The sequence below is a fragment of the Aethina tumida genome, chromosome 5 (genome assembly GCF_024364675.1).
Source record: "Aethina tumida isolate Nest 87 chromosome 5, icAetTumi1.1, whole genome shotgun sequence".
NCBI classification, from domain to species: Eukaryota; Metazoa; Arthropoda; class Insecta; order Coleoptera; family Nitidulidae; genus Aethina; species Aethina tumida.
This window is the reverse complement of record NC_065439.1, coordinates 28,013,897-28,040,623: the sequence shown is the minus strand read 5'-3', so window position 1 is coordinate 28,040,623 and position 26,727 is coordinate 28,013,897. Positions and strand designations below refer to the sequence as shown.

Genomic DNA, 26,727 nt, shown 5'->3' with positions numbered 1-26,727 from the left:
AAGAAAAATAACGCCGTAAAGGAAAACATTCGCGCTGTGTAAATTGCCGGAGGCAACACTATTTGCTTATGTTACAGGTTTTTCAGGGAATGACCGAGACTGTGCACTGTGTACTACTACCGTTGATTATTCTTTCAAGACTCAGGATCAAGTATCGTTAATTCTGTTTTTCGCAGAACAATTTCGGTGTTTCGAATGGTGTTGTGATAACTTTTAAATCGGTTCATTTTTTAGAGGAAAGGATGCGGAAAGAAACTCTTAGTAATTTATTTGTGTAAAAGACAATAAAGTCAAAATTTTTAGAAATTAACAAAAAATAGAGGTTTAAAATCAAATTGTTCAAAAATTCCAGATTTCTTAAGAAAATTTCCGACAAAAACAATTTCTTGTTTGAATACCCTGAAATCAACAATTTCTTCTATTTTATTGTAATTAATTAATATTAATTAATTAAATTTTAATCTGAAGTAGAAAAAGTAATAAAGAATAGAAAATTTAAAATCAAATTGTCCAATAACTTTCAGGTTTCTTCATAAAACTGAAACAAAAATAATTTCTTGTTTTAATTTTCTAAAATCAACAATTATATTTTAACTAATTAATATTGATTAATGAAATTTTAGACTAAAGTAGAAAAATTAATGAAGAATATAAAGTTAAAAGTCTAATTGTCTAATTTTCAGGTTTCTTAAGAAAATTGAAACAAATACAATTCCCTCTTTTAATATCGTCAAATTAACAATTTTTTTATTATAATTTAATTAATTAATACTAATTATGAAATTTTAGTCTGAAGTAGAAAAAGTAATGAAGAACATGAAGTTAAAAATCTAATTGTCCAATAATTTTCACGTTTCTTAAGAAAACTGAAACAAAAACAATTTCTTGTTTTAATATTCTAAAATCAACAATTATATTTTAATTAATTAATACTAATTAATGAAATTTTAGTTTGAAATAGAAAAAGTAATTAAAAATAGAAAATTAAAAATCCAATTGTATAATAATTTTTAAGTGTCTTATGAAAATTGAAACAAATTCCTTCTTTTAATATCCTGAAATTAACAATTTTTTTTAAATACTTTAATTAATTAACACTAATTACGAAATTTTAGTATGAAGTAGAAAAATTAATGAAGAACATAAAGTCAAATATGTAATTGTCCAATAATTTTCAGGTTTCTTAAGAGAATATTGGACAAAAACATTTTCTTGTTTTAATATCCCGAAATCAACAATTTTTTCTATTATACTTTAATTAATTAATATTAATTAATGAAATTTTAGTCTGAAGTATAAAAAGTAATGAAGAACATAAAGTTAAAAATGTAATCGTCCAATAATTTTCAGGTTTTTTAAGAAAATGTTATACAAAAACAATTTCTTGTTTTAATATCGTGAAATCAACAATTTTTTCTATTATACTTTAATTAATTACTATTAATTATTGAAATTTTAGTCTGAAGTTTGAGTCTGAGTTTCTTAAGAAAATGTTAGAAAAAATCAATTTCTTGTTTTAATATCCTGAAATCAACAATTTTTCTATTATACTTTACTTAATTATTGAAATTTTAGAAGTAGAATTTTCAAGATTCCTAAAAAAAACATGAGAAAGATTTATAATATAATTTTTTAGAGAAAAAACATAAAACAAAAATTGAAAAGAAAATTGATGAACATAAAACTTATTTATTTATATAGCTTCAACAGCTCCTCCAAATTTTGTGGCTGATTGTTTTAAATGTAAAAAATAAAAAAATATACATGTTGTGGACCTTAAAGAGTCACGTACAAAATAGCATGTCGTTGATTCTATATCCTACAGGCTCTTGAATGCTGAAACTGAAATGTAAATAATATTATAGATATGAAACACGATATATAGTTTTCGTTTACATTTTAAACATATTAGTCATTGTTATGTTAAAATGCTTTACAGATTCATAACGAAATAGCATTTTAGATTAAATTTGTAAACACACAAACAGCCACTGCTTCTCAAATTAAACAACGTTATGAAGTTAATTTTAAAACATTTCACGTAAAATGAATATTTTTCTAATAAGAATGTAAAAGACGAGACGATTAAAAATGTGTCCGCCACAAAATTGTAAACACAAACTGGAAACACCGAAAATCGGTGTCGTCAGAGACGTGTCTCGTAGCCCGCCTGTCAAAAATAAACGGTCCCGGTTCAGAATAGCCACTGGCACAGAGCGGTCCGAGAGAGATAATCGGGAATGAGCTGATAATTTCTCCGAGACCTATTTCAAATAGCCACAAAGTTGGCAGCTCAAACACAGACGAACGCCGGCTCTGGCCGCCGTCACCTACAGTTCATCCGGTGCCGCCGCCAAGGAGCACCAGTTCGTAGTGCACCACACCGCCGAATCAATTAATTAAACCGCCACCATTTTGGCGGCAAGTGAACCGTTCGACATACAGTGGAGACGAAGTGTGAGTTTGGCTTTTTCTGGGGCTTGTCGGGTGCGTTTTCTATTTTCATCCGGCACGTACCGGCCACGTGGATTCAATTTAGATATGTGTGTGTGTGTGTGTGTGTGTGTGAGTGGATTTAGATAATGTCAAGGAAATCCTCCATATCTATTGTCATATGACTAACTTTTTAAAATATAATTTTTGGAAGTTACTAACTTTATGCAGATTTATTTTAAGTTGCTTCATCAATAATGGGGTACAACAGAGTAATAGAATTTAATTGTAAAATAATACAACCACTATACATTACTTACTCAGTGTACGAACTGTTGGAATATAGGAAGTAATTTTGAATATACATTATTCGTTTGGCACGGAAAGCAGATGCATAAATCTGTAACAGCCAGTCACATAATTTACTTCAAACGAAAACGCAATTAAAGAAAACTAAACTATGTCTTAAGTACCTGAAAATAATTATATCTATGATTTTTTTATTTATCAAGTATATTTTTTAATTTTATAGATATTTATAAGTATTATAAAACCTGAATATATGTATACAACAAAGAAAAAATTATTTACAAATATATCACTTTAATATCTTTATAATTTAGTTCAAATATTAATGAATTTAATATTTACTGTATGTGTATAAAGATAAATTAAGCTTATCTTAAACACTGTGGATTAAAGATCAAATTTAATATTGTGAATATCGTACGAAACTATTTTGAAGAAAAATAAAACCCATTAACTTTTTTCTAAACCCACATGGAAAACTTATCCCTCCGTAATTCTTTCCAAGGAGCCCAAAAGTTGTTTAGAAACGGTAGGGAACCATTTTACCTCGTCGCATCATTCTGGACTCTATATGTTCCCATCTACATTGCCTCATTTACTTTTATTAAAGTGAAAAAGAGGTTTTTCTTGAAGTATTTTAAAATAATATAAATAAATTGAGAAAAAATAAAATAAAATAAATAAATTATGTTATTATAAATTTACTTATTTAAATATATTCATAAATCGTTAAATAAATTTCTCATTTTTAAATAATATGGACATTTTAGATTAAATTTCTTCATAAATAATTATCAACAAGGATTAGACAACATTAAAAATAAAATATATAATTTATACTATTATTTATTAATTTATTTTGAAAAATAAATTATTAAATAAATTCTTCATTTTTTATCAAACAATTAATGTTTTTCTGTGGTAACTAAATTAAAATAAATAACTTATGTTATTATTTAAATATTTATTTGAACATTTTACGTTCTATTTTGAAATTTTTTTGATTATTTAAATAACCATATTAAGATTATCAATTTACTATTTTTTTTTAAACAAATAAACAATTATCAGTATTAATTTTTTTTCTCTTATAATTAAATAATAAATAATAGAAATAAAATAAATAAATAATTTATATTATTATTAATTAATTAATTAAAACAAATAATAAATAAATTTTTGATTAAGATTACCTTATTTTAACAAATAAATAATTATCAACAAATAAATAATACAAATAAAATAAATAAATTATTAAAAAAGAAAATAAAATAAATAATTTATATTATTAATTATTAATTTATTTAAAAAAAAAATTGATTTTTTAAATAACCATATTAAGATTATCAATTTACCATCTTTTTCCAACAAATAAATAATTATCAACAAAGACAATATTAATTTTTTTCTGTTACAATGTAATTAAATTATAAATAATAAAAATAAAATAAATTGATAAAAAAGAAAGGAAAATAAATAATTTGTCATTGTTTATTTACTTGACAATATATTTTAATTTATAATTCATGAATTGTTAAAAAAATTCCTGATTTTAATAATAAAATTATCAAAATTATAAATAAAATAATTCATTTATATTATTATTTATTAATTTATTTCAAAAAATAAATTATTAAATAAATTCCTAATTTTTTATCAAACAATTAATTATTAATAAAATAAACAATCTATGTTATTATTTAATTATTTATTTAAATACACATTTTACTTTATAATTTAAAAATATTAAATAAAATTTTGATTTTTTAAACAATCATATTAAGATTGTCAATTAACGATCTTTTTTGTAACTAACAAATAGTTATCAATAAAGTCAATATTATTTTTTTCTGTATAATATAATTAAATAATAAAATTAAAATAAATAAATTTATAAAAAAGAAAATAAAATAAATAATTTGTCATTAATTATTTATATGACTATATATTTTAATTTATAATTCCTGATTTTAATAATAAAATTATTCAATTAAATTTATTAAAATTACTGTCACTATTTCGTAAAATTTTAAATAGCTGATTAAAATAATTTTAATATGGTAATTTAATTTTAAAACAATTTCCATAAATTTATTTATACCCTGATATATAATTAACAAACTGACTGTAATTTAATTAAAAATTAATGATGATATGAGTTTCACATAGATGTATATGTATACAAAATAATCTGATTTATTAAATCGACAAATTTGTGTAATATTTTTAATGAGTAATTATTTAAATTTTAATTTATTCTATTCACTTTAATAAAAGTGTAATAATATATGTTAATTTCCAATTCTATTTATACAAACGTTAATTTTGCAATTTTTCAGTAAATGCAACGTGATAGACATGTTGTCAAACAATTATTATGAAATATAGGCAAGCCCAGAGAAATAAATAAAACATTTGTCGTGTACAATAAAAGCTGCACTCCACATGTTGCCATTTAAAAATATTATAATTAGCAAGCTATCCTAAAATTAAATAACAAACATTGTAGTAACTGACAGTCAAATTTCTCATTGCCATGTTTCCAATACTCATGCGTCACCTGCCCCCCATAAACCCGTTCAAAATTAAACTACTTCCTGATTAGTCAAACAAAACATCTCGACTTAAAAAGGCCAAAAAAACACGCTTGCTAATTGCATAACTGTGGCACTCCCCCGTTTGAAATTCAAATTACTCATCGCCAAAACTCTCACGTAGGTTAAAGCGGGGTGGGCTTTTTATTTACAAAGCGAACGTGGAAATTGTCCAATAAGTTTTGAGTCCCACTCAAGACGAGCAGCTGAACGCTATCAGACTTAATCAGAGATTATTTAAAAACCGATGTTTTTAATATGAGAAATATTTGGCGCGCGACCAACGCGTGAAAAAATAATTTATGACGGCGGCCGTTCACGTAACGAATGCAACTCCGCCGACTCCCGCTGCCGGCGATCCGCACTGCAGTTTCAGATGTGCCCCACTAATTAGTATTGACGTACCATTTTTTTTTTTCTCTGACAATGCAATTAGACGGCAAAGAAGCTGGATCTTATTTTTGGGGTTGTCGGTGCTCGACGCTGCGTAAATAATAATTGCGAAGATTTCTGTTGTTGGAATTGTTTGATGTTAGAAGGGACGATGGAAAATAAAGATTAAATCTATATAGTAATTAAATCTAAAATCCAATTTTAAAAGTTAACGTTGTTATACAGCAGAAAAGGCTTAATGGGCCATTGTTGCAATATTGTTTGAATTGAATTATTGCGAAAATATATTGCAGATGCACTGTACATGTGTTATACATATGAGAAATTGAGCACGTAATATCAATATCGATAAATTATGTATTACGAACTGTGTCTAATTTTACATTTTGTTTGCGCCCATTGTTGTTGTAGCTGGATGATATGGGAAATATCAGTTTACATGAAATTGTTCTTTTCAAATATTATATTGTTTGTAATACACGGGATTGTTTAAAATAAGCACAAAATTTGAAAAATAAATCTAATATAATAATATTTTAATTTACTGTTATTGAACTGAAAATCTTATGGGTTCGCGTCACCGACATGCTCATGACAGGCGCAGGCGCAGTGCGCCTTAGACACATAAATCTAGTGCGTTCGCGTCACCGACATGCTTATAGCAGTATATCTTAGAAGTGAAATTGAATGAATTTTTTATGTAAATACCTTATGTAATTTAACTATTTAGTTACATATTTCTACGTAACAAATATTATTATTAAAATAATTTATGTAGTATTTTGAAGCTACACAAGATATTTATATTATATTATAAATATTTGTTCTGTTTTTGTAATTTTTTTCTGTTATAATGTAATTAAATTATAAATAATAAAAATAAAATAAATTGATAAAAAAGAAAATAAAATAAATAATTTTGCATTATTTATTTACTTGACAATATATTTTAATTTATAATTCATGAATTATTAAATAAATTTCTGATTTTAATAATAAAATTATCAAAATTAAAAATAAAATAATTCATTTATATTATTATTTATTAATTTATTTCAAAAAATAAATTATTAAATAAATTCCTAATTTTTTATCAAACAATTAATTATTAATAAAATAAATAATTTATGTTATTATTTAATTATTTACTTAAATACCCATTTTACTTTATCATTTGAAAATATTAAATAAAATTTTGATTTTTTAAACAATCATATTAAGATTGTCAATTTATCATCTTTTTTATAACAAACAAATAGTTATCAATAAAGACAATATTATTTTTTTTCTGTTATAATATATCTTATAAGTGAAATTGAATGATTTTTTTATGTAAATACCTTATGTAATTTAAATAGTTAAATACATTTTTCTATGTAATAAATATTATTATTAAAATAATTTATGTAGTATTTTGAAGCTACACAAAATATTTATATTATATTATAAATATTTGTTCTGTTTTTGTAATTTTTTTCTGTTATAATGTAATTAAATTATAAATAATAAAAATAAAATAAATTTATAAAAAAGAAAATAAAATTAATAATTTGGCATTATTTATTTACTTGACAATATATTTTAATTTATAATTCATGAATTATTAAATAAATTACTGATTTTAATAATAAAATTATCAAAATTAAAAATGAAATAATTCATTTATATTATTATTTATTAATTTATTTCAAAAAATAAATTATTAAATAAATTCCTAATTTTTTATCAAATAATTAATTATTAATAAAATAAATAATTTATGTTATTATTTAATTATTTACTTAAATACTCATTTCACTTTATAATTTGAAAATATTAAATAAAATTTTGATTTTTTAAACAATCATATTAATATTGTTAATTTATCATCTTTTTTGTAACAAACAAATAGTTATCAATAAAGACAATATTATTTTTTTTCTGTTATAATATAATATATCTTATAAGTAAATATCTTATCTTTATGTAAATAACTTATGTAATTTAATTATTTAGTTACATATTTCTACGTAATAAATATTATTATGAAAATAATTTATGTAGTATTTTGAAGCTACACAAGATATTTATATTATATTATAAATATCTGTTATGTTTTTGTATAGACCACAACAAACATTTCACATGAAAACCCACATAATTGTTTAAACCTTATATTCCAATTGAACTTCAATTGTTAATTAATCTAATCAAACAAAACTGGAACGTCTGCACTGCTCATAATTTCCATTACAAAGTTCCTACCCCGAAGGCATATCTGGTAAAGCAAAGTACAAACCAGAAGGATTGTCTATCTAATATCCCCTTTGTTTTTGCAGGAATACAAACGAACCATAAAAAAGAGAAGTAGGTAGTTTCAAGCCCTTAGGGGCCTCGGATGACGGCAGTCTTTAGCAAAACGAAGAAACAGATTGACTAATCACGAATCGACTAATACGCGGTAAGTGAGTCGCTTAAAATTGTATAAATCAAGTCCTGCTGGATTTATCAGTGCGGGTATTACCTTTGACGTGTTACATGGAATGGTAAATTATGATTGTGAATTTTACACGGTGATGATTAATCACATATTTAAATATTACATGTTTAATATATCAATGTTCAAATGGATTTATGGATGATGCAATTTATTTATTTAGAGGGCATTAATTTGTCAACGCGGGGACATTTTGCCTCTGGTATTCATTTCGGTGTTTAACACAATAGTTACCGATAAACGTTGCGCAATGTTTGGCACAACTATTATGTTGTGATAAAATATTAGCCCATACAATATTTATAAGCTCCACAAATTGCTCACTACAACTGTTTACTCGATTAACGGGACAATAAATGTTAAGTGGCTCTAAAAAAAATTATATGAAATTTTAAAACGTATTTCAAATCCGGTCATTAATGAAGTTTATAAAGTTCCGCAGTTCGTGTGAAGCTTTAATAAAAAAGTAGTGTTATAACGGGGTAATTCTGGGATTGCTGCTCAATATAGAAAAAAAACTTTAATTAAAAAATTCTCCATACAGACAGAGTTCGTCGTTGAAAAACGCATTCGGATTAATTCCCAAAGCTTTGCAGTTTTGCCGCAGCATTTGTATAATGTTATTTTCCGGGCCGTAAGCTTAATTGAAAGATTATTTGGTTCACCTGTCGCACAAGTTAACATTCCCGGCGACCAGCTAAATCCGAATAAGACATCCGTACCTCGAATTCCGTTTATGACGAACTATTTCTCGCGTTCTTCGTGAAATTTAACTTTAACACGTTATTTGACGTCCTCAGTTACTTCGCACCGTCGTTTCGTCCGCAGGACTTTTGATGTGTTTCAATTTACATGTCTTTGGTGTTGGTTTGCTACATTTAATATTAATATAATTATTAAATTTGTTGTTTTAAAAAACTCTTAAATATTTTACCTTATTTTTGTAAACATCCTGTATATACAATTCAAATGGTCTCCTGACAATGTAAAAAAGTGTCCATCTATTTTACAGCAGCTGAATTAGAAATGGAATGACCAGTGCCAAGCATTAAAATACCAGGTTTCTACTTTTAAGTCGATTTTAAAAATAGACTATTTCTCTGGTTCAGTAACTGTAACGCAGAGGTCGCTGATGTTTAAGTTGACTTAAATAAAGCTTCTTACACTTTCAAACACGGTAATAGATGGCGCAAACTTAACTTAACTGAAATATTTTTTATAGCTGAAACGCCCATAAAAGCTTTTTTTTTAAATAAACCAAAAAAGACCAACACAACCCGGCCATTAAAATTGAAGCTTTTGAGCTGAGGTGATGCGGCGGGAAAAGCGAGCTTAAACATTCACTGTAAACGTTCCGTAACGACATAATACTCACTGGATACTTGTAAAGCACTGAAGGAAATTTAAGTAGATAGACGCGAAAAGTGTAAAGTATAGCAAATTGGTTTTTATTAGGTTTTTTACTTTGAAGTTATCTCGGGACCCTTGCGGTAAATTGGATGAAATCCTTACGCATAAGGCGGGAGGAGGTGAAATTTTTGGAGATCGCGTTACGTGCACTTGAGAACCTCTGAAATATTGATATAATGGCATTAATTCGCCCTTATACAATCGATCAAACTTTAATAAAAAATGTTTTATTTTATCAGACGTGTTTGTTTAGGCACAAACAGTGAATTAATACAATCAAATAGTCTGCCTGCCGAAAATTTTAATATTAAGTGAAACGTCAAGGGAAAGTCGAATAATTTTGAATCTCTAGTGGTACAATTTGGGTTTTATAGAGGTAATTTCCCAGGAGTACAAATTGCAGCAAGACTATCTGTTCTTCAATTTAAAACCTCGTCGATACTTATAAAAACTCCTGGTTTATGGGTACAATGAAAATATACTTTATTTACATAAATTTACTGGAACCTATAAACATCAAATTTAATTTACTCACTTCTATGTGTTTGTGAGATTCATCTTAATTGAGTATGAGTTTAAAAATGAATGAGCAAAGTCATAAATCTTGATTTAATTAACTAAGTTTAACAAATCAATGTTTTCAAGGCTAATATTAAAATTAATTTTTAGTTACTAATTAAATTTTATTTTTTAAAAATAAAAAAATTATAATAACACATCTGTGTGTTGTATTAGACAAATTGGATTTATCTTCATAATTTCAATGTTCATTTCCATTCTCTACAAAAATACAAAAAGTGCAGTCGGTAGAATACTGCTTAATGCTTCTATAATTAAATGTATAGTATAGGAATATTCTTTATTCATCAATACAAAAATTTAACCGATTTTTTCCTACTACTATTTCAAATTTAACTCACTTAAAATCAATAATTCTTGTACAACTTGAAACTTAAACGTCAGCAATTACTTATAAATAAAATTTTATGTGAAACTACAGAGTGAGTCTCTTAACTTATTCCTTAAAAGTTTATGGGGAATGGATAAAGGTATTGATTTAAAATTTTTATAGTAACTATAATTGATTTGACTTAAGTTGTAATTTCTAAAAGAAATGTTAATTTCAATTTTATTCATTTCCATTTTCTACAAATATAAAATGCCGCAGTCAGTGGAATATACCTAAATACTTCTATAATTAAATGTGTAGTATAGGAATTTTTTTTATTCATCAACAGAAAAATTTAACTAAATTTTTCCTACTGCTATTTCAAGTTTAACTCATTTAAAATCATAAATTCTTGTACAACTTGAAACTCAAACATCAGAAGTTACTTATAAACACAATTTTATGTGAAACTACAGAGTGATTCCCTTAAAAGTTTATGGAGAATGGACAGAGATGTTGATTTGAAATTTTTATAGTAATTATAATTAACTTGACTTGAAGTTGTAATTGCTAAAAAAATTAAAATCATTTGTATGTTTATACATATAATGAGTACTATACAATTTTATATATGAGTTCTACATTATTACATTTGCAAATAGGTTTAATAGAAAAAGTTGGATCCAGTGCGACAACTATGACGCTTCATATTGGATTTTTACATATATTCATCCCACCTGGGAGACTCCTTGAAAACCTAATAAGGATTTGGGACCCATTTGTCGAATCCAACGTGTTATGCGACTGGGCCTCCAGAGACATCCAAAACGGACTTTTCAGCCACATATCAACTCAGTTCAAAAATAATATGTTTTGCACAAACGCCTTCGTGTACCTGTCCGTTGGAGATTAACTTTCAATTACCGTATTCAAACAAAGTGACGCGAATTTGCACTTGAACCAAAAGCAATCGTTTGAAATATGCAGATATTTATTTTGGGCACCTGCTCCACTTAAATGCTTCAACAACTGATTCACCTGCCGTTGGTCCACTGTTCCACCGACTATAAATAGGTCGGTTAATTTCAGTTTTTTCGTTCGTTAGTTACACTTTTTTGTGTTTAAAATTGGGTTTCGTATTTTAGAAAGCAACCAAGAAATGGCTTTATGATTATATATAATTTGAAACAAATCAATATTCATAGTTAATGGTGTGCTGTTGAAAATATGGATTAGTTTGTTTGTTACTCCTTCAACCAATCAATAAAATATTAATACATCAATTACTTTTTCGAATCGAATAAAAATGTGAACGAACCCTTAAACAAAAACAACAAGATACTATTTCAAGAGGAATTAAGAATAGAACGGTCGACCTTGAAAGAGAATCCGTCCAGTATATTTAGAACGAAAAGCACGTGGTTATTTGCAGTAAAATATTTATAGATTAATTGCATTCGTTTTTAAACAAAGCGCTTTATTTAAATCGGAACACGAACAAAACAATCCGCATTCCAAGTTCCACAGCGACAGACACTACAAAGCTTGTTGACTGAATTAAATATTTTTCACGTGGATTTTTGTTCGAATTTTCAAGTGGTCAAATTTTAATTTGGGGAATTTTTGGGAGGGCACTTTAAACAGTTTAAACCGTCCGTCAAGAGTAAATCTATATTTACCGGGCAACTACTTTCACCCAAATTTTGGGGCCAACGAAATGTAATAAAATAAAGCTTCCGATTCTCTTTCATTTCGGCATGTTTTCGTTAGCAATTTATAATCCAAAAAATCCCTTTCTAGTAAATCAATTTGTTCGTGCGCCTAAACGGTTGACGGATCCAGCAATTGATGTCGACGCCTGTGACAAGTCACTGTCAGTCCGTTCATTTATAAATGCGGCGGAGAGGGTGCACGGGAAAAAAAAAATGGGAACGGTCTCCCGTATGCATAAACCCTTAGATTTATCGAGTCCGTATTCGACATAAAGACGGCGAAAACCGCACAATGATATGATTAATCGCCGGAGATTTTCTGGTTTGTGTGCAGGATCAAACACGGCGTTGCGTTAATCAAAACGTTTGATGGCTGCTGACTCGAACCACTTGTTTGATATTGATATGGTTGATGTGCAGGGTGTGTTTTTATATGTAAAATGAACGTTAGTAGGGGGGCACGAACTAAATTGAATTCATTGATTGCAGTAAGGGAGCCGGACCTTCCAGCTTTTTTGCACACGATTCCTGCAGTATAACTTTTTTGTTAATATTAAGCACCATAAAAAGTTATATCTTTTTGGTTCATGGATTATTTGATAAACTTTTATATTATATTTTTATACTGCTCTATAGTATATATGATTTGAACGATTTCTCCTCTTTCTAACTATAAAAAACTGATATACTCAAATACTTTACTTCATAAAAATTTGTTTATTATCTGAAAAAAACAGTTCCAGAAATGACACATCACATTCCCAATGAATTTGTAGAAGGTGATCTGTTGTCGTTGGTTAAGAAGAAGCAATGATATATATTTTTGGCTCATTGATTATTGGAATAAACTTTTATATTATATTTTTATACTGCTCTATAGTATATGTGATTTGAAAGATTTCTCCTCTGTATAGCTATAAAGAACTGATATACACAAATGCTTTACTTCATAAACATTTGGTTTATTATTTGAAACATCAGTTCCAGAAATGACACATCACATTCCCATTGAATTTGGAGAAGGTGATCTGTTGTCGTTGGTTAAGAAGAAGCAATGATATATCTTTTTGGCTCATGGATTATTTGAATAAACTTTTATATTATATTTTTATACTGCTCTATAGTATATATGATTTGAAAGATTTCTCCTCTTTCTAACTATAAAAAACTGATATACTGAAATGTTTTACTTCATAAAAATTTGATTTATTATTTGAAAAATCAGCTCCAGAAATGACACATCACATTCCCTATGAATTTGAAGGTGATCTATTGTCGTTGGTTAAGAAGAAGTAATGATTATCTTTTTGGCTCATGGATTATTTGAATAAACTTTTATAATATATTTTTATACTGCTCTATAGTATATATGATTTGAAAGATTTCTCCTTTTTCTAACTATAAAAAATTGATATACTCAAATGCTTTACTTCATAAAAATTTGGTTTATTATTTGAAGAATCTGCTCCAGAAATGACACATCACATTTCCAATGAATTTGGAGAAGGTGATCTATTGTCGTTGGTTAGGAAGAAGCAATGAATGTATTGAAGATGGACAACGTCAAGGTTATTCTGAAACCTATACCAACGACCAAATTAAGTAATATCTCATGCAACATATTTGGAAATAGTGTTGAATCAACCAAGAGAAGAGGCTTCATACAGTGAATTTAATAAAAAATGGATTCCTTATAAATTTAGTAAGGATAATTGTCAAGTATCTCCTTACAAGCATAACAAATAACTCTTTTATTGATCGTATTTTACTTGCAAGGAAATGACTTTCGTCCATCTAGACAATGAGCTGAAACTGATGAACTTGTTTGAACAGAATTTATAATATTTTTGACTTGAAAAAGAGTTTGGTAATTGTTTGGTTGGACTAATGTGATAAAATTGTACATATTACCTCAATAACTACCTTTTTATCAAACAAAAAAGCATTCTACTTTTCTTGTGGCTGACTAAATACTTATTTTTTTAAGGAAGCATTTTCGAAGAAGTACAATTAGATAGACACATGAACTTTTACACTAAAATTACACGGTGTAAACATAATTGTGCGAAGATTAAATAAAAACGTATAATTTTTCGCAGTAAACATAATACGACGCCGACGTATAAAATTATCGTCTCGTTTACGACGTTGTGTTTATGAGATATAAAAGGGAAACACATTTTCATCTCCCATCGACGTTTTATATCGGAATGGCAGATAGATGTTGGCGTTTCCTTGAATAATCAAACACGATAATGTGCCAACTTCATCCCCAAGCACTGATAAAAGTAGATGCGTAAATGACTTTCCACGGCAAAAGCCGGAAACGACGAAGAAGAAAAAAAGAGAAAGACGGTTCCGGAAGTGAGGAGTTCATTTTGAGTTCGAAATTACTTTTCGATCATATAATATTATTATGTGTGACGTAAATGAACTAAACAAGAAACTTGCACGAAATCTAATATCATCCGTGAAGTTTTTCCCTTTCATGTCGGGGCAACCTCATTTAGTTAGAAGTAAGGAACCTAGTTTTTTTCGAAATTTCTCCGCTTTGCCAACTTTTAATTATAAACCAACAGATACATACACACACACAATAACGGACGTGTTGTTATTTTATTACTATAAAGTTTTATTTTCAAATATGAGTAAAAATATACGTCAGACAATTTTATTTTCGTTCTGGAAAAATCATATCCCACGCCGTGGAATAAATCTTTTTGGGGCCAAAAATAGCTGTGATGAGAACGTTTATTGATAGTTTCACCGTCAAACTTTTGGTGATTTCGAAAATCTCCGTCCCACAAAACACGAGTTTGGCTCAGTTGGTGCTTTTCTTTGCATCGTATGATTTCTAAGGATAATGAACTTAAAAAATTATGTTGATGTGAGTTTTGGCGTGTGTTGGGTGCTAAAAATAGACTAACGCAGAGTGACATGAAGGTCACAACTCTCTTTACGTTAAATTAAACACAGCCTAGTTTTTCCATGGATGTGGGACAACCGGGGAAACTACATTAAATAGCTCGATCAACTTATAATTAGATCAATAAACGAATTTACTGTCTCATTCCGAGCTGAAAAAGTGTTCCTGCCGATTTCCGGGAAACGGAACAGATCAAAGCGGTATTTTCTTCGATTTTGCCACAACAAACAAAATTTCTCGGGAACTTATCCGTTATGCCAGGTGCTAATAATAATTTTATTACTCCGTCCGCCGACAAACGCTTCGTCGACGAGAATCATCGGAGCCTACGCTTTGGCCTACGTTTTCGGCGGTGCCAACTTAAGACGCCTTTGGTTAGAGCCAATAGTATTTCGCGTCTGGAGGCTAGAGCAGCACAGAACCCGCGTCGCGACGCTAGAGCTAACAGTCTCTTTGCCACAGACTATTGAACTATTTTTTTTTTTTTTAATTCCGTCCCTTTCATTAATTGTAGTGATGTTTTGTGGAGTTGTGATTTGACAGGAAGATTAGGAAAAGGTAGAACGAGTGGCTTTTTGGCGTGGTGCTTTCGTAATTCAATGTTTAAAGCTTTTACAGACGATTGGGAATTTGAAAAACTACTTCAGCACATTATAAATTAAAATTTCATTAAAATTATACAGTTTTTATTTAACTTTTTAATTAACTGATTAAACTTTTAAAGGTCTATTTCTGCGAATACAATTTATACTTCACCAAGTAATTTGATTCGCTTTTAGTTTGAAGTTTTAAGTAGTATGAAATTAACAGTTAAAAATTTATGTGTAAAACAACTTCTAGTCACAGATCAGCATTTAAATCTAGTAAATATTTCTGAAAAGATGGACGATTAATTTGTCAAAAATATTCCAGCCTAAAAAGACTTTTTAGCACAGTATATTTTAATTAGGAAAAAGTAGGATAATGTGAATACATATGCATGTTCTCTCCAACATCCAAGTTTTGCGTGGAACGTCATCCCAACAATAAATTTTAATAAAACCAAGCCCTAGTTAAGGTGCGAGGATTACGCCATTTTTCAACGAAAGCGTCTCTCAAATTTACATCCCAAAGACAAGGATCTTCTATATTTACATTTACACTAAACGCATACATTCCCCTTTAATTTCTGGCTCCGGATCCGGTTTTGTTTGTTGGTCCTTTGACAAAACTCGTTGATTTCACACGAAATGGAAAGTTTGAATAAGAAATTCCTCTTCTGTGTTTTAATTAAGATTAATTATTTTCGTTGAGGCTGAGTTTCTTATCGAGATTCTTCTTGAAAACTTGTATTTTATAGTGGGGTGTGTATTAATTTTAAGGACAATTAAAAATGCACCTCCTAACTGCTCATGCAAATTATGAAAGATAAAACCACTGGGCTTGTTAATAAAAAACGTAGATTTTGTGTCTTTTAATTAATTAAAGTTCCGGTATTTAGATTTTAATATAAGATTTTCGTAGACACAATGGAAAGGCTCTCAGTGGGTCAATTAGTTCAATGGAATAAAATATTTTAATTGAGACGCGTTTTTGGCAGGCTCCTTTCCGATTTGACTCTATAAAGATGAGGCATATTATATCATAAATATTTTTAACTATTTTTATTGAATCACTTATTTTCTAGAATATCTAAAAATATGTAATGGCGTCCTTTAAATGTTTACAATGTACCAGTGACCAAGGATTTTCAACGTATTAGATTTAAACGGTCAATTGGTGTCGAGCCAAATGTCACCCAATATTTCTTAGTCAGCAGTTAAAGATGAGCAAAATCCTCCCATTTAAAAAAAAACATTATTCATAGTTTTCCTATACAAATAAGAGACGTTACGATGGAAGTAAGATATTTTTCAAAAGCAATTTCGATATGTGGAGTGAATTTGACAGGAAATTGATTTTCCCGGTCCCATTACAAAACGGCAATTCATACGTTTCTGGGGACGACTTCCGATTTCATTGTTGTTCATTAAAACCGACTAATCGAATGTCTCGTGTGTAACTTTAATTAAAAATATTTTGTTCCTTGTGAATTTTTCGACGTGAAACGATCCGTAAAGTGAACCGGTTAGGAGATTTTAAATTGAAACACGTATAAATCTTTATAATGGCTGTTTTATGTAAATATACATTTTATTAATTGGGAAAATAAATCCGGCGTTTTAATATTTTATTATTAATACTCTCGCGGGGATGCTTCGATGCAGCATTTGTTTTATAACATGGAAATATATAATACGTAAACATTAATAACGAAATGTTCGTTTGGAACAATGAAATATTGAATATTTTATGTGACGCGTGTGGAACAAAAATTTTTTGAAATTCGATCTGGGGCCTGTCAAAAATTCAACTGATTTACCATCTTTGTAATAATAATAATAAATTTTATTTATTTTCAACTAAATTAACTTCAAATAGACACATGAGCAGTCCAGCACATTTGGAAAACTGGGCTTTTTAGTAGAACATTGGTTCTATGTCTTGGTGTGGTGAGAGAAACGCTGCTTCTTGAATTAAGTCTTGGCACGTTAAATCCAATATTGGATAATATATAAAAACAATCAATTTTGTCATTTAATATATTGACAAGATACTTTGGTGACGTTTTTTCAGTGAGTCCATAGAATGTTCTTGTAGGAATAGATTGTGATTGGTGTTACATTGGTACAGGGTATACATTGTTCTTAAGATATCGCCGTTGAATAGATTCCTGGCTAATTTGATGGCAAGTGTAAATGGGAGTCTATAATGCAATTCGAGAATTTAGCAATTTGCAGCTTCGTAAAACAAATCCCAAGATCTTAGAAGTTGATGTAGAAACTTCCATTATTTGTGACACAAAAGATAATCCGTTGCCAAATAAAACGTCCAGATCTTTACAGCAATCCTTCCACAGCAACACACATCCTCCATAACTTACAATAAAGCATTTCTTTACACCAAAGTGTCAATATCACTTTTCAGAGTAAGAGCTTGTACAATTCTGTCGACATGATAATATAGCTTCAGATCATCAGCATAGACTAAACTACGGTATAAAAACAAGTCATTGATGAATAAAAGGAATAATAGGGGTCCCAAGTGAGACCCCTGCGGTATGCCAGAGGATGCATTGTAAGTGTGAGATATAAATCCTTTGAAGTTGACGTAACAAGTTCTGTTTCTCACATAACATTCAATTAAATTAATAAAAGTATCATTAAGATCAAAAGTATCAAGTTTGTTCAACAGTATAGAATAGTCAGTGGTATAGAATGCACGTGAAAAGTCTGTATAAATGACGTAAATCTGACGATCTATTGACGAACTTATATCATGAGTCATACATATCAAATTAATGGTGGTGGACCTGCCTAACATAAAACCGTGTTGGTTTGGAGAAATTTTATAAGGAACACTTTAATAAGTGACAGAATATAACACCTTAGAGAAATTACTTAATATAGAGATAGATCTGTAATTATTAAAATTAGACTTATCACTATTATTGATTTCAGTGATAATTTTGACCGTTTTTCATATAAATGGAAAGGTATTAGTTTTCAGAAACAAATTGAAAATAATTTGCAATTCTTGATCAAAAATGCTATCTCTATAAAACCTTGAAAGACAGTACTATTCATTATTTAAAAGAATCTTGAAAATTGTGTCAATAAAAATCCACTGGAGTAACTTTAGAAGCCTCCCAGAGAGTACCGGTACGGCAAAAACCATACATCGGCGCCTCTTGCATCGCGTAGCACCACTCGAAATCTGCAAGCCGTAAAGACGTCTAAAATTAAACGTCGCCGTGACGTCACCGACCCGTCCGAATCACCATGTCCGACGTCCCGACGCACGGGAATCAAGCGTCGACATGCGAATTCCAGCGCCATCGGGTTTATTTAAAGTACCGCGCGGAGGATCAGGTGCACCCAGTGGCGTGCGCAAACAAGGTTTTCCCCCGTTCCACGCGAAAAAGACGGCGACGTTTATTTCGGTTCGCGGCCGGTATGAGGAAGGACCCAGTTTTTTGGACGGTGACGAAGTGTCTTCGTATTTTAGGAGGAGACGAAGTGGGATGGCGTTGCGGAGTTGATGATGAACGGGTGTTCTGGCGAGGAATTATCATTCTTGAGACACCAACACAGTAACAAGAGATGAAAATGTGCCAAGAATCATACAAAATGATTTATCATTTCACATCTACATTCTCATATATAAAGAAACGAGTTTTAATAGTTTCAGTTAATGTGGGCTATTAAAATACCCAAATATGTTCGTTGGAGCTGAGGTATAACATATGGCAACATATCCTTCCAACTGTGCCTGTAATATTCTTGTACACTCACAAACCGTTTTCTTCAAGTTGAAAGCTCCAAGAAAGGAACTTTACTACTGAAGTTGTATCAGGATGTCTAACCTCTCCTGGTCTTCTGGTGTGGTCTAACTTTGAGAAAATTGTATGAACTATTTGATCTTTGGTATTTACTTTGATGGAATTCTTTATTTTAAAAATAATTGGTGCTAGTTTAATTTCTTGGACCAGTGAAACAAACAGTGCAGGAATTGTTTATATTGTGACGCCCCATCCAATCGGCTTTATTATTAAACGTACTGACATAAACATAATTTCAAGTATCCCGGATGGCGCAATGCTATTCCTTGCCTGACTGCAAACGCCAGGCCAGCATCAATTGCAGAAATATCCTGGCACCGTACATAAATTGTGCAACCACATATCGAACATATCAGTGAACCAGCCCGATAAATTTTAATCGTTTCTAATCCAAAACCTCCGTAAATAAACCGCCGATAATGAAAAACGACCAAGTCCCATAAAATAATCATCATCATTGAGAAACGGGAAGCCAACGGGAACCCCGTACACGAAATGGCGGGCAAAGCAAGGTTGCTGAATATTTATGACGAATTATATTTCGGAAAGCCCAACGCTACACCGCTGAAAAACTTATTTTCGATTTAAATACATCGACCGTGTGTAACACAGTTTTAGATTATCCAAAGTGGAAAAATGCCAACAGATGCGTGCACCTTTATTTGTCAGATACGACGACGCTTACGCATTTCGTGAAAAAGCATTTTTGTTTGTTCGTGTCATTTGTAAATTTAGACATAACATACGTATGGGTTCGATGCATTCTTTTGCAATGTCTGTTACTTTTGTTTTCAACTTTCGGTGGCAATGTAAAGACGTGATCATATTCACTTGAATATCAAACATGAAAGAATAATTATTCTGTCAATTGATTGAATATTTTGTTGGTTAGGTTATAGGTTATAAATTAATATTTGTTATTTTCCATTTCAGACTGAATAATGGAACAATTCGAGCAACTACTCACGTGTGCCATTTGCTTAGATAGATATAGGAACCCAAAGCTTTTGCCATGTCAACACAGCTTTTGCATGGAACCATGCCTTGAAGGATTAGTAGATTATGTCAGAAGACAGGTAACAAACTATCTTACTCAACCTAGATTTTAGATATAATATATTAATAAATATATTAATAAATATTTAAACTTTTCTTTCTAGGTGAAATGTCCAGAATGTCGAGCCGAACACAGGATACCGTACCAGGGCGTGCAAGGCTTCCCCACGAATGTCACCCTGCAAAGATTCCTCGAGTTGCACATAGAAATCACCGGGGAACTCCCCGACCCCACCAGCGGGCAAGTGATGGAACGTTGCAATGTGTGCTCCGAAAAAGCTTACTGCAGCTTTTGCTCACACTGCGACAAAAAGATCTGCGAAGAGTGCAAGGGTGCCCACATGGAAATCCTTAGAAGAGAAATCACTAGAATCAACAATCAAATTAGGAGGGGTATTCACAGATTACAAGATACCCTCTCGTTGGTAGAGAAAAACGCCCAAAGTATACAAACCAATTGTTTGTCGGTGGGCGAGGAAGTGGAAGAAATTTACAGGAGGCTCAACAAAGCCTTGAAGGATCGTACAGATTATTTAAGAACGGAAATCGGTAAATATCTAGGCACTGAGCTAAGAAGTTTAACGACACTTAAAGACAACCTAGAACAAGAAATATCCAACATATTGAGCAACTGCGACTTGGCAGACAAACACATGCAAGAAGGCTCCGGTGATATGTGGGATGATTGTGAGCTTATGGACACCAAAGAAATATTCTTAAAGACAGTGGAGTTCATCAGAAACTTCGAATATGAAAACGCAGACTACAGCAGAAAAGTTCGCTTAGTCTTAGCACATGATCCCAACCAACTAGTCTTACATGTGGCTGGATTCGGTGACTTAAACATTGCCAGCAGTCACTTGAATCCAGGTTTGCTAACGCCAAGTCCAGGTCTGATGAGATCCAAGAGCGACCACAGATTGGCCGCACAATTTAAGCATAACCAAGAGGGTGGTTATGACAGAGGTTACGGTGAACAGGATGAACCTTTGCTTGGTGGCAGGAAATTTGGGGAGCGCAGAAAGGAGCCTACGACCGACCGATACGGGGACCGGTATGGCAGAGGTGGAAACGACTACGGCGATGATTACGATAACGATTCAAGACCTCCAAGATCTCGTTACAGCCGTTACAGGCGACGTAATGCCGGAGACGATGACTCCGACAACGAACAGCCCGCAAGAACCACTGCGGCCCACAAAAACGAAAGAGAACGAGTATTTGATACTGAGGACGCCTCCAGAGGACCCCTCAGTGGTATCACACGTTTGGCGGACTCGCCACGTGTTATGAAAAAACTTCAAGACAATGAGAGTGGAAAAAAAAAGGAGAAGGAAAACCCAACTCCTCCACAACCTGCCCCTCAGCCAAAACAGCCGGCCCCAAAGAGACCCCCGCCACCAGCAACTAGACAAGTGAGCGAGGAAGACGAAATAGCTAGAATTAAGAAACAGAATAAAGCCACCACCTCTACGGAAAGTGCTGAAACTAGACCAGCCGAACGTACTACCACTGAAGAGCGTCACAGCGCTCAAAGGAAAACCCCCGCCCCCGAGGTGAGTCTAGATGAACCGTAACCTCATACACTGTACCTGATTTAAATAAATTTAGATTAATTTAATTAGAATGTAAAAAAAGAAACTTATTGTCGTTTGCTTGCCGTCCATTGTGATACTCAAAAAATAGATTAACTATAAAAGTACTACAGACTCGATCACACATTGGCATGTTTACCGTTTTCTCTTCTACTACTACTACCACACCTTCAACTCAGTTCAGTTTATTTGTGTTTTGTTGTGTGAAGCATGAAGATGTGTGCAAGAGCCCCAACCTACCTCAACCACCTCCCTAACGCACTGTTTTCCTTCAGGCGGCCTCCAGCACCGAAGAAACCGACGAATCCGTCGGTTCACTGCAGCAGACCCAGCGCAAAACCGCTGCCAGCAAAACCGCCACCGCCCAAGCGACTCGAAGAGCTTCCGATTCGGGTCATAAAAAATCCGCGAGATCAGCGAGTTCCGATTCCAATACGTCGACGGAATCGTCGAGCGGTTCGAGCAGTGCCATCAGAGGCACTGGCGCTCCGTTTACCACGGAAGAAGTTAAGCAAAAATATTTGGCTAGGGGGAATAACGACACGACTGATACGAGATCGCGTCTTTCGTCCACGGGATCTAATAAAGAAGCTGCTCATAAGCCTTTCCAGAGTAGATTCCTGCCAAACAAGACTACTACACCTACGCCTGCGCCTGCTAGTAAGGATGAGGAGGAGACTGAGTCCAGTTCTGAAGAAGAGACTGACTCTAGTGAATCGGACGAAGAAACCAAGAAAACGGACAATAAAGAAATGGCAAAGTCTGACATAGGGCCGTTGTTGGCTAGAAGTGCCCATGCTAGAGATGGCAGTGTAGATAACGATCGTAGAACAAGTAGTAGACCGGACTCTTACAGCACCAGATCCAAATATACGACACAAAAAGAGGAGTCGCCCAAGTATACAAGGACAAGACCTCCAGTACAAGACGAAGAACCGAGATACGGTTACACGAGTAGATTCTTAAACAAAAGCAAGTCCTCAGCGGCCATCGCAGCCGATGACGACGATCATTCTCTAAGTGAAGACAAATACCCCACAAGCCGGTCAAGATACATGGCGATGAAAGAACGACGTCAAAGACTCGCGAGAAGTAAAAGCAGTCAGCAATTCGGCGACGACGACGACAACGACGAACCAGTGTCACCGACCACTTCCAATCCTTCCGCCTATCTGGCGTCGCGTGGTTACGGCTCCGCAGGATCATCAAGTCACGATCTTGCACGCAGCCGATCTACTCACGCCCTGAAATCCCGCGACAACTCGCCGGACAGGTCGACCGGCACCGAAAAGGACGGCGCCGCCCTGAGTTCATGGGCACGCTATTTGAAGAACAAGTATGGCAATCGCAGCGGAGCCAAGGATAAAGACTCGGGCGGTGCGTCGTCGCTGACGCCATCGTCCAGCAGTTCGGCTACGGCGAGAAGATTGTCCCTAGGTTTGCCTTTGAGATCGTCGACGGAGCTTGCCAGTTCAGACGACGATTCAAAAAACATGCAAGGCTCCCCCACTACCCCTACAGCAGTTACGGCGGCGGTAGCAGCCGGTGAGTAACTTTATTTTTCTCTTTTCATTTTTTAAATAGTCCATGAAACTTGTGAATCGTTTCGCACTTAAACTGGTCCAGCTTAGCACTCGTTAGCTTTGTTGGTATTCCTCCAGTGCAATATTATCACAGAAATTCTTCGTGTTATTTAAATGAGTATTTAAATGAAATATGAATTTCTGTAACACCTCTTTATTTTTCACAAAATATGCTGCAGTGAAATAGAATTGTTTTCTTACATCAAATGTGTCAAACAGGTATCGCAGTGGCAGCGGCAGGTACATCCCCTAAAGGGCAGTACTTGCAGAAAGGCCAACAGCTGTTCGAAATCGGTAGTCGGGGGAGCGAAGCCGGATGCTTCACGTGGCCACGCGGCGTCGCCGTAGGCCCGGACAACTCCATCGTCGTGGCAGACTCCTCGAATCATCGTGTCCAAGTGTTCGACTCTAATGGTCGTTTCCTGAAGGAATTCGGTCAGTATGGCAGTGGAGACGGCGAGTTCGATTGCCTCGCCGGAGTGGCGGTCAATCGTATTGGCCAGTACATCATTGCTGATAGATACAACCATAGGATACAGGTGAGAATCTCTTAATTCAATCAAAATTCCACTCATACTTTAATTGTATTAAGTGCAATTAAGACAGTCCATGTCATTCCCTTAAAAAAACCATAAAAGTTGATAAATTGAAGACTTTTTGTTTTGTTCAAAGACCCACAAAAGTTGATAAATTGAAGACTTTTTGGTTTGTTCAAAGACCCACAAAAGTTGATAAATTAAAGATTTTTTGTTTCGAATACCTTTCATGCATGTTTCTTTAATCGAGGAGGAACAGTGTTAAAGCTTGAATCTAGTGTTAAGAACAAATTAGATGTTAAATATGTCTATTTACAAAAAAATGTAAAAAGATGATGAATGAGTTCATAAACATTTTGAAATTGATTCATTCATTTAGAAAATATTATCCACAACTTTATATAAAAAGAGAAATGCTTTTAGCGATTTCGTTATTCATTTTTCCGCGGCTCAAGACCCTCATTTCTTCCAATCGAATTTCCCGTGGAAACATTTATTTACGGACTAGCCACGAATTATTTCTCCTTCCGCGCTTTTAATTGAAATATCGGTCCGCATCGAACATCATTAATCCCTTACGGAAGGTGTCTCCCACCCCTTCCAGACCCGCACTCTTTTCACATCGTGTTTTTCTGTGGTTCTGAAATGCTAGGGAAAAAAAATATGGAGCGTCGTTGATGAATATGAGCAAAAGGGAAAAATTAATTAGCTATCAATGCGTAAAACCACGTTCGCGAATAAATTTTGAGACGGGAAGGCTTTACTGTCAGATAGAATATTTTAATTGATGAACTAAAAAGCGTCGATGCAGAAACAAGGTTTTAACTGGCCGCTTATTGTCGTTCTTGCTAATGGATCAATTATACGAGTGGGATTCGTTCCACCGTTTTAATTAGATAAATACAGTGCTTCAAAGTAGCAAATGATTGAGTTGATTTTTTGTTTTAGGTGTTCGATCCTTCAGGCAGATGGTTACGGTCGTTTGGTAGCCAGGGAACTTCCGATGGAAGATTCAATTATCCATGGGGCATAACCACAGATGCCTTAGGCTTCATCTACGTATGTGATAAGGAAAACCACAGAGTGCAGGTAAAAAAATGTCTTCCAACCTCTTAAGGTTAATTAGTAAAAATCACTGAAAATAAAAAATGTCAGCGACCCACATTCATGTGCATATAAGAATAAATCATACATGAAATTCACTCTGGTTTATATTTATAGAATTTCGTGACGTTTCGTATTGTTATTTTTATAACTGAATGGAAAAACTTTCAGGCCCCACTGAAGTGGTATTCTATTTATTATATTTACTCTGATCGTCCATATAATAATTAAACGTTTTATCAGAAATGTATTCCACTGACATCAACATATTTATCACTCTGAATAATTAATTGTTAATTGCTTACAAGGAATATATTTTTATTTAGAGTAAAATTCACTAATAACAAGAAAAAAACATAGAATTAAAGAAGTATCCATTTATAAATATCTCCATTATTGCTAATTTCCGTCCTTTGTTACTAGGTTTTCCAATCTGATGGTACATTTGTGGGAAAATTCGGAACCATGGGCTGCAAAGAAGGACAACTGGAACATCCCCATTACATAGCAGTATCTAACACCAACAGAGTAGTCGTGTCCGATTCCAACAACCACAGAATCCAAATCTTCGACGTAAACGGCAAAGTGATAACCACTTTTGGCACGGAAGGCTCAGACGAAGGCCAATTCAAGTTCCCACGTGGCGTAGCTGTGGATGACCAGGGCTACATTTGCGTGGCGGATTCGGGCAACAACAGGATACAAATATTCCAGCCCGACGGTACATTTTTGAAAGCCTTCGGATGCTGGGGACTGGGAAAAGGCGAGTTCAAAGGACTCGAGGGCGTGGCCATGACACAAAACGGACATATCCTGGTGTGTGATCGGGAGAATCATAGGATTCAAGTGTTTTGAAATTTTCATTAATTTTTAATCTTGTCTAATTTTTTTCAATTCACAGTGTGTTAACTTACAATCAATAAAATATTTGCATTTCTTTACGTTCCGTTTTATTATTTTTGTCCTGGTTATTTAGTTATCAGAATTATTACAAAAAATTATAAAAAATGTGTTTATTTATAAATTTATTTCCTTGTTTTCTTTTCATTCCCATTCATTTTTTATTCATTAAGTTAATTAATAACACGTGAATTTTGAAGTGAAAAATTAAAAATATAAACTTTTAATTACATAAAAAAATAAGCAATTGAGTGCCATCTGGGTACTGTTAAATATAATCTGCCAAATAAGGTAAAGGAAATTGCTTACTGCGGGAATATTACAGTCACTTGTCGAAAGAGGTCGCATACAACTCCCTTTCCACGCCATCCTGTTTCTAAAGTACATTTTA

The 26,727-nt window shown here is 32.3% G+C and overlaps 1 protein-coding gene across 3 annotated transcripts; it reads left to right on the top strand.

Annotated features, from left to right (window-relative positions):
* Positions 1 to 2,238: 2,238 nt before the first annotated feature.
* Positions 2,239 to 26,377, top strand: LOC109599089 (RING finger protein nhl-1). 3 transcript variants are annotated; one of them, XM_049967787.1, is made up of 8 exons: positions 2,239 to 2,457; positions 8,048 to 8,169; positions 20,496 to 20,638; positions 20,723 to 22,174; positions 22,489 to 23,758; positions 24,016 to 24,335; positions 25,281 to 25,421; positions 25,860 to 26,377. In XM_049967787.1, exons 3-8 carry the CDS (start codon positions 20,504 to 20,506, stop codon positions 26,289 to 26,291), a joined length of 3,750 nt encoding a protein of 1,249 aa, XP_049823744.1. In that variant the 5' UTR covers positions 2,239 to 2,457; positions 8,048 to 8,169; positions 20,496 to 20,503; the 3' UTR covers positions 26,292 to 26,377. The 3 variants fall into 3 exon arrangements, with proteins under 3 accessions (XP_049823744.1, XP_049823745.1, XP_049823746.1); XM_049967788.1 differs by having other exon boundaries at positions 2,239 to 2,487; XM_049967789.1 differs by lacking the exons at positions 2,239 to 2,457; positions 8,048 to 8,169 and adding an exon at positions 15,560 to 15,700.
* The last annotated feature ends 350 nt before the right edge of the window (positions 26,378 to 26,727 follow it).

Excerpts from the sequence above, each read along its gene's own strand:
- LOC109599089 (XM_049967787.1), top strand. The coding sequence starts at position 20,504 with ATGGAACAATTCGAGCAACTACTCACGTGTGCCATTTGCTTAGATAGA. Across the intron at positions 20,639-20,722 it reads TAGATTATGTCAGAAGACAG|GTGAAATGTCCAGAATGTCG; the intron begins GTAACAAACTAT and ends TTTTCTTTCTAG. Across the intron at positions 25,422-25,859 it reads AGGAAAACCACAGAGTGCAG|GTTTTCCAATCTGATGGTAC; the intron begins GTAAAAAAATGT and ends CTTTGTTACTAG.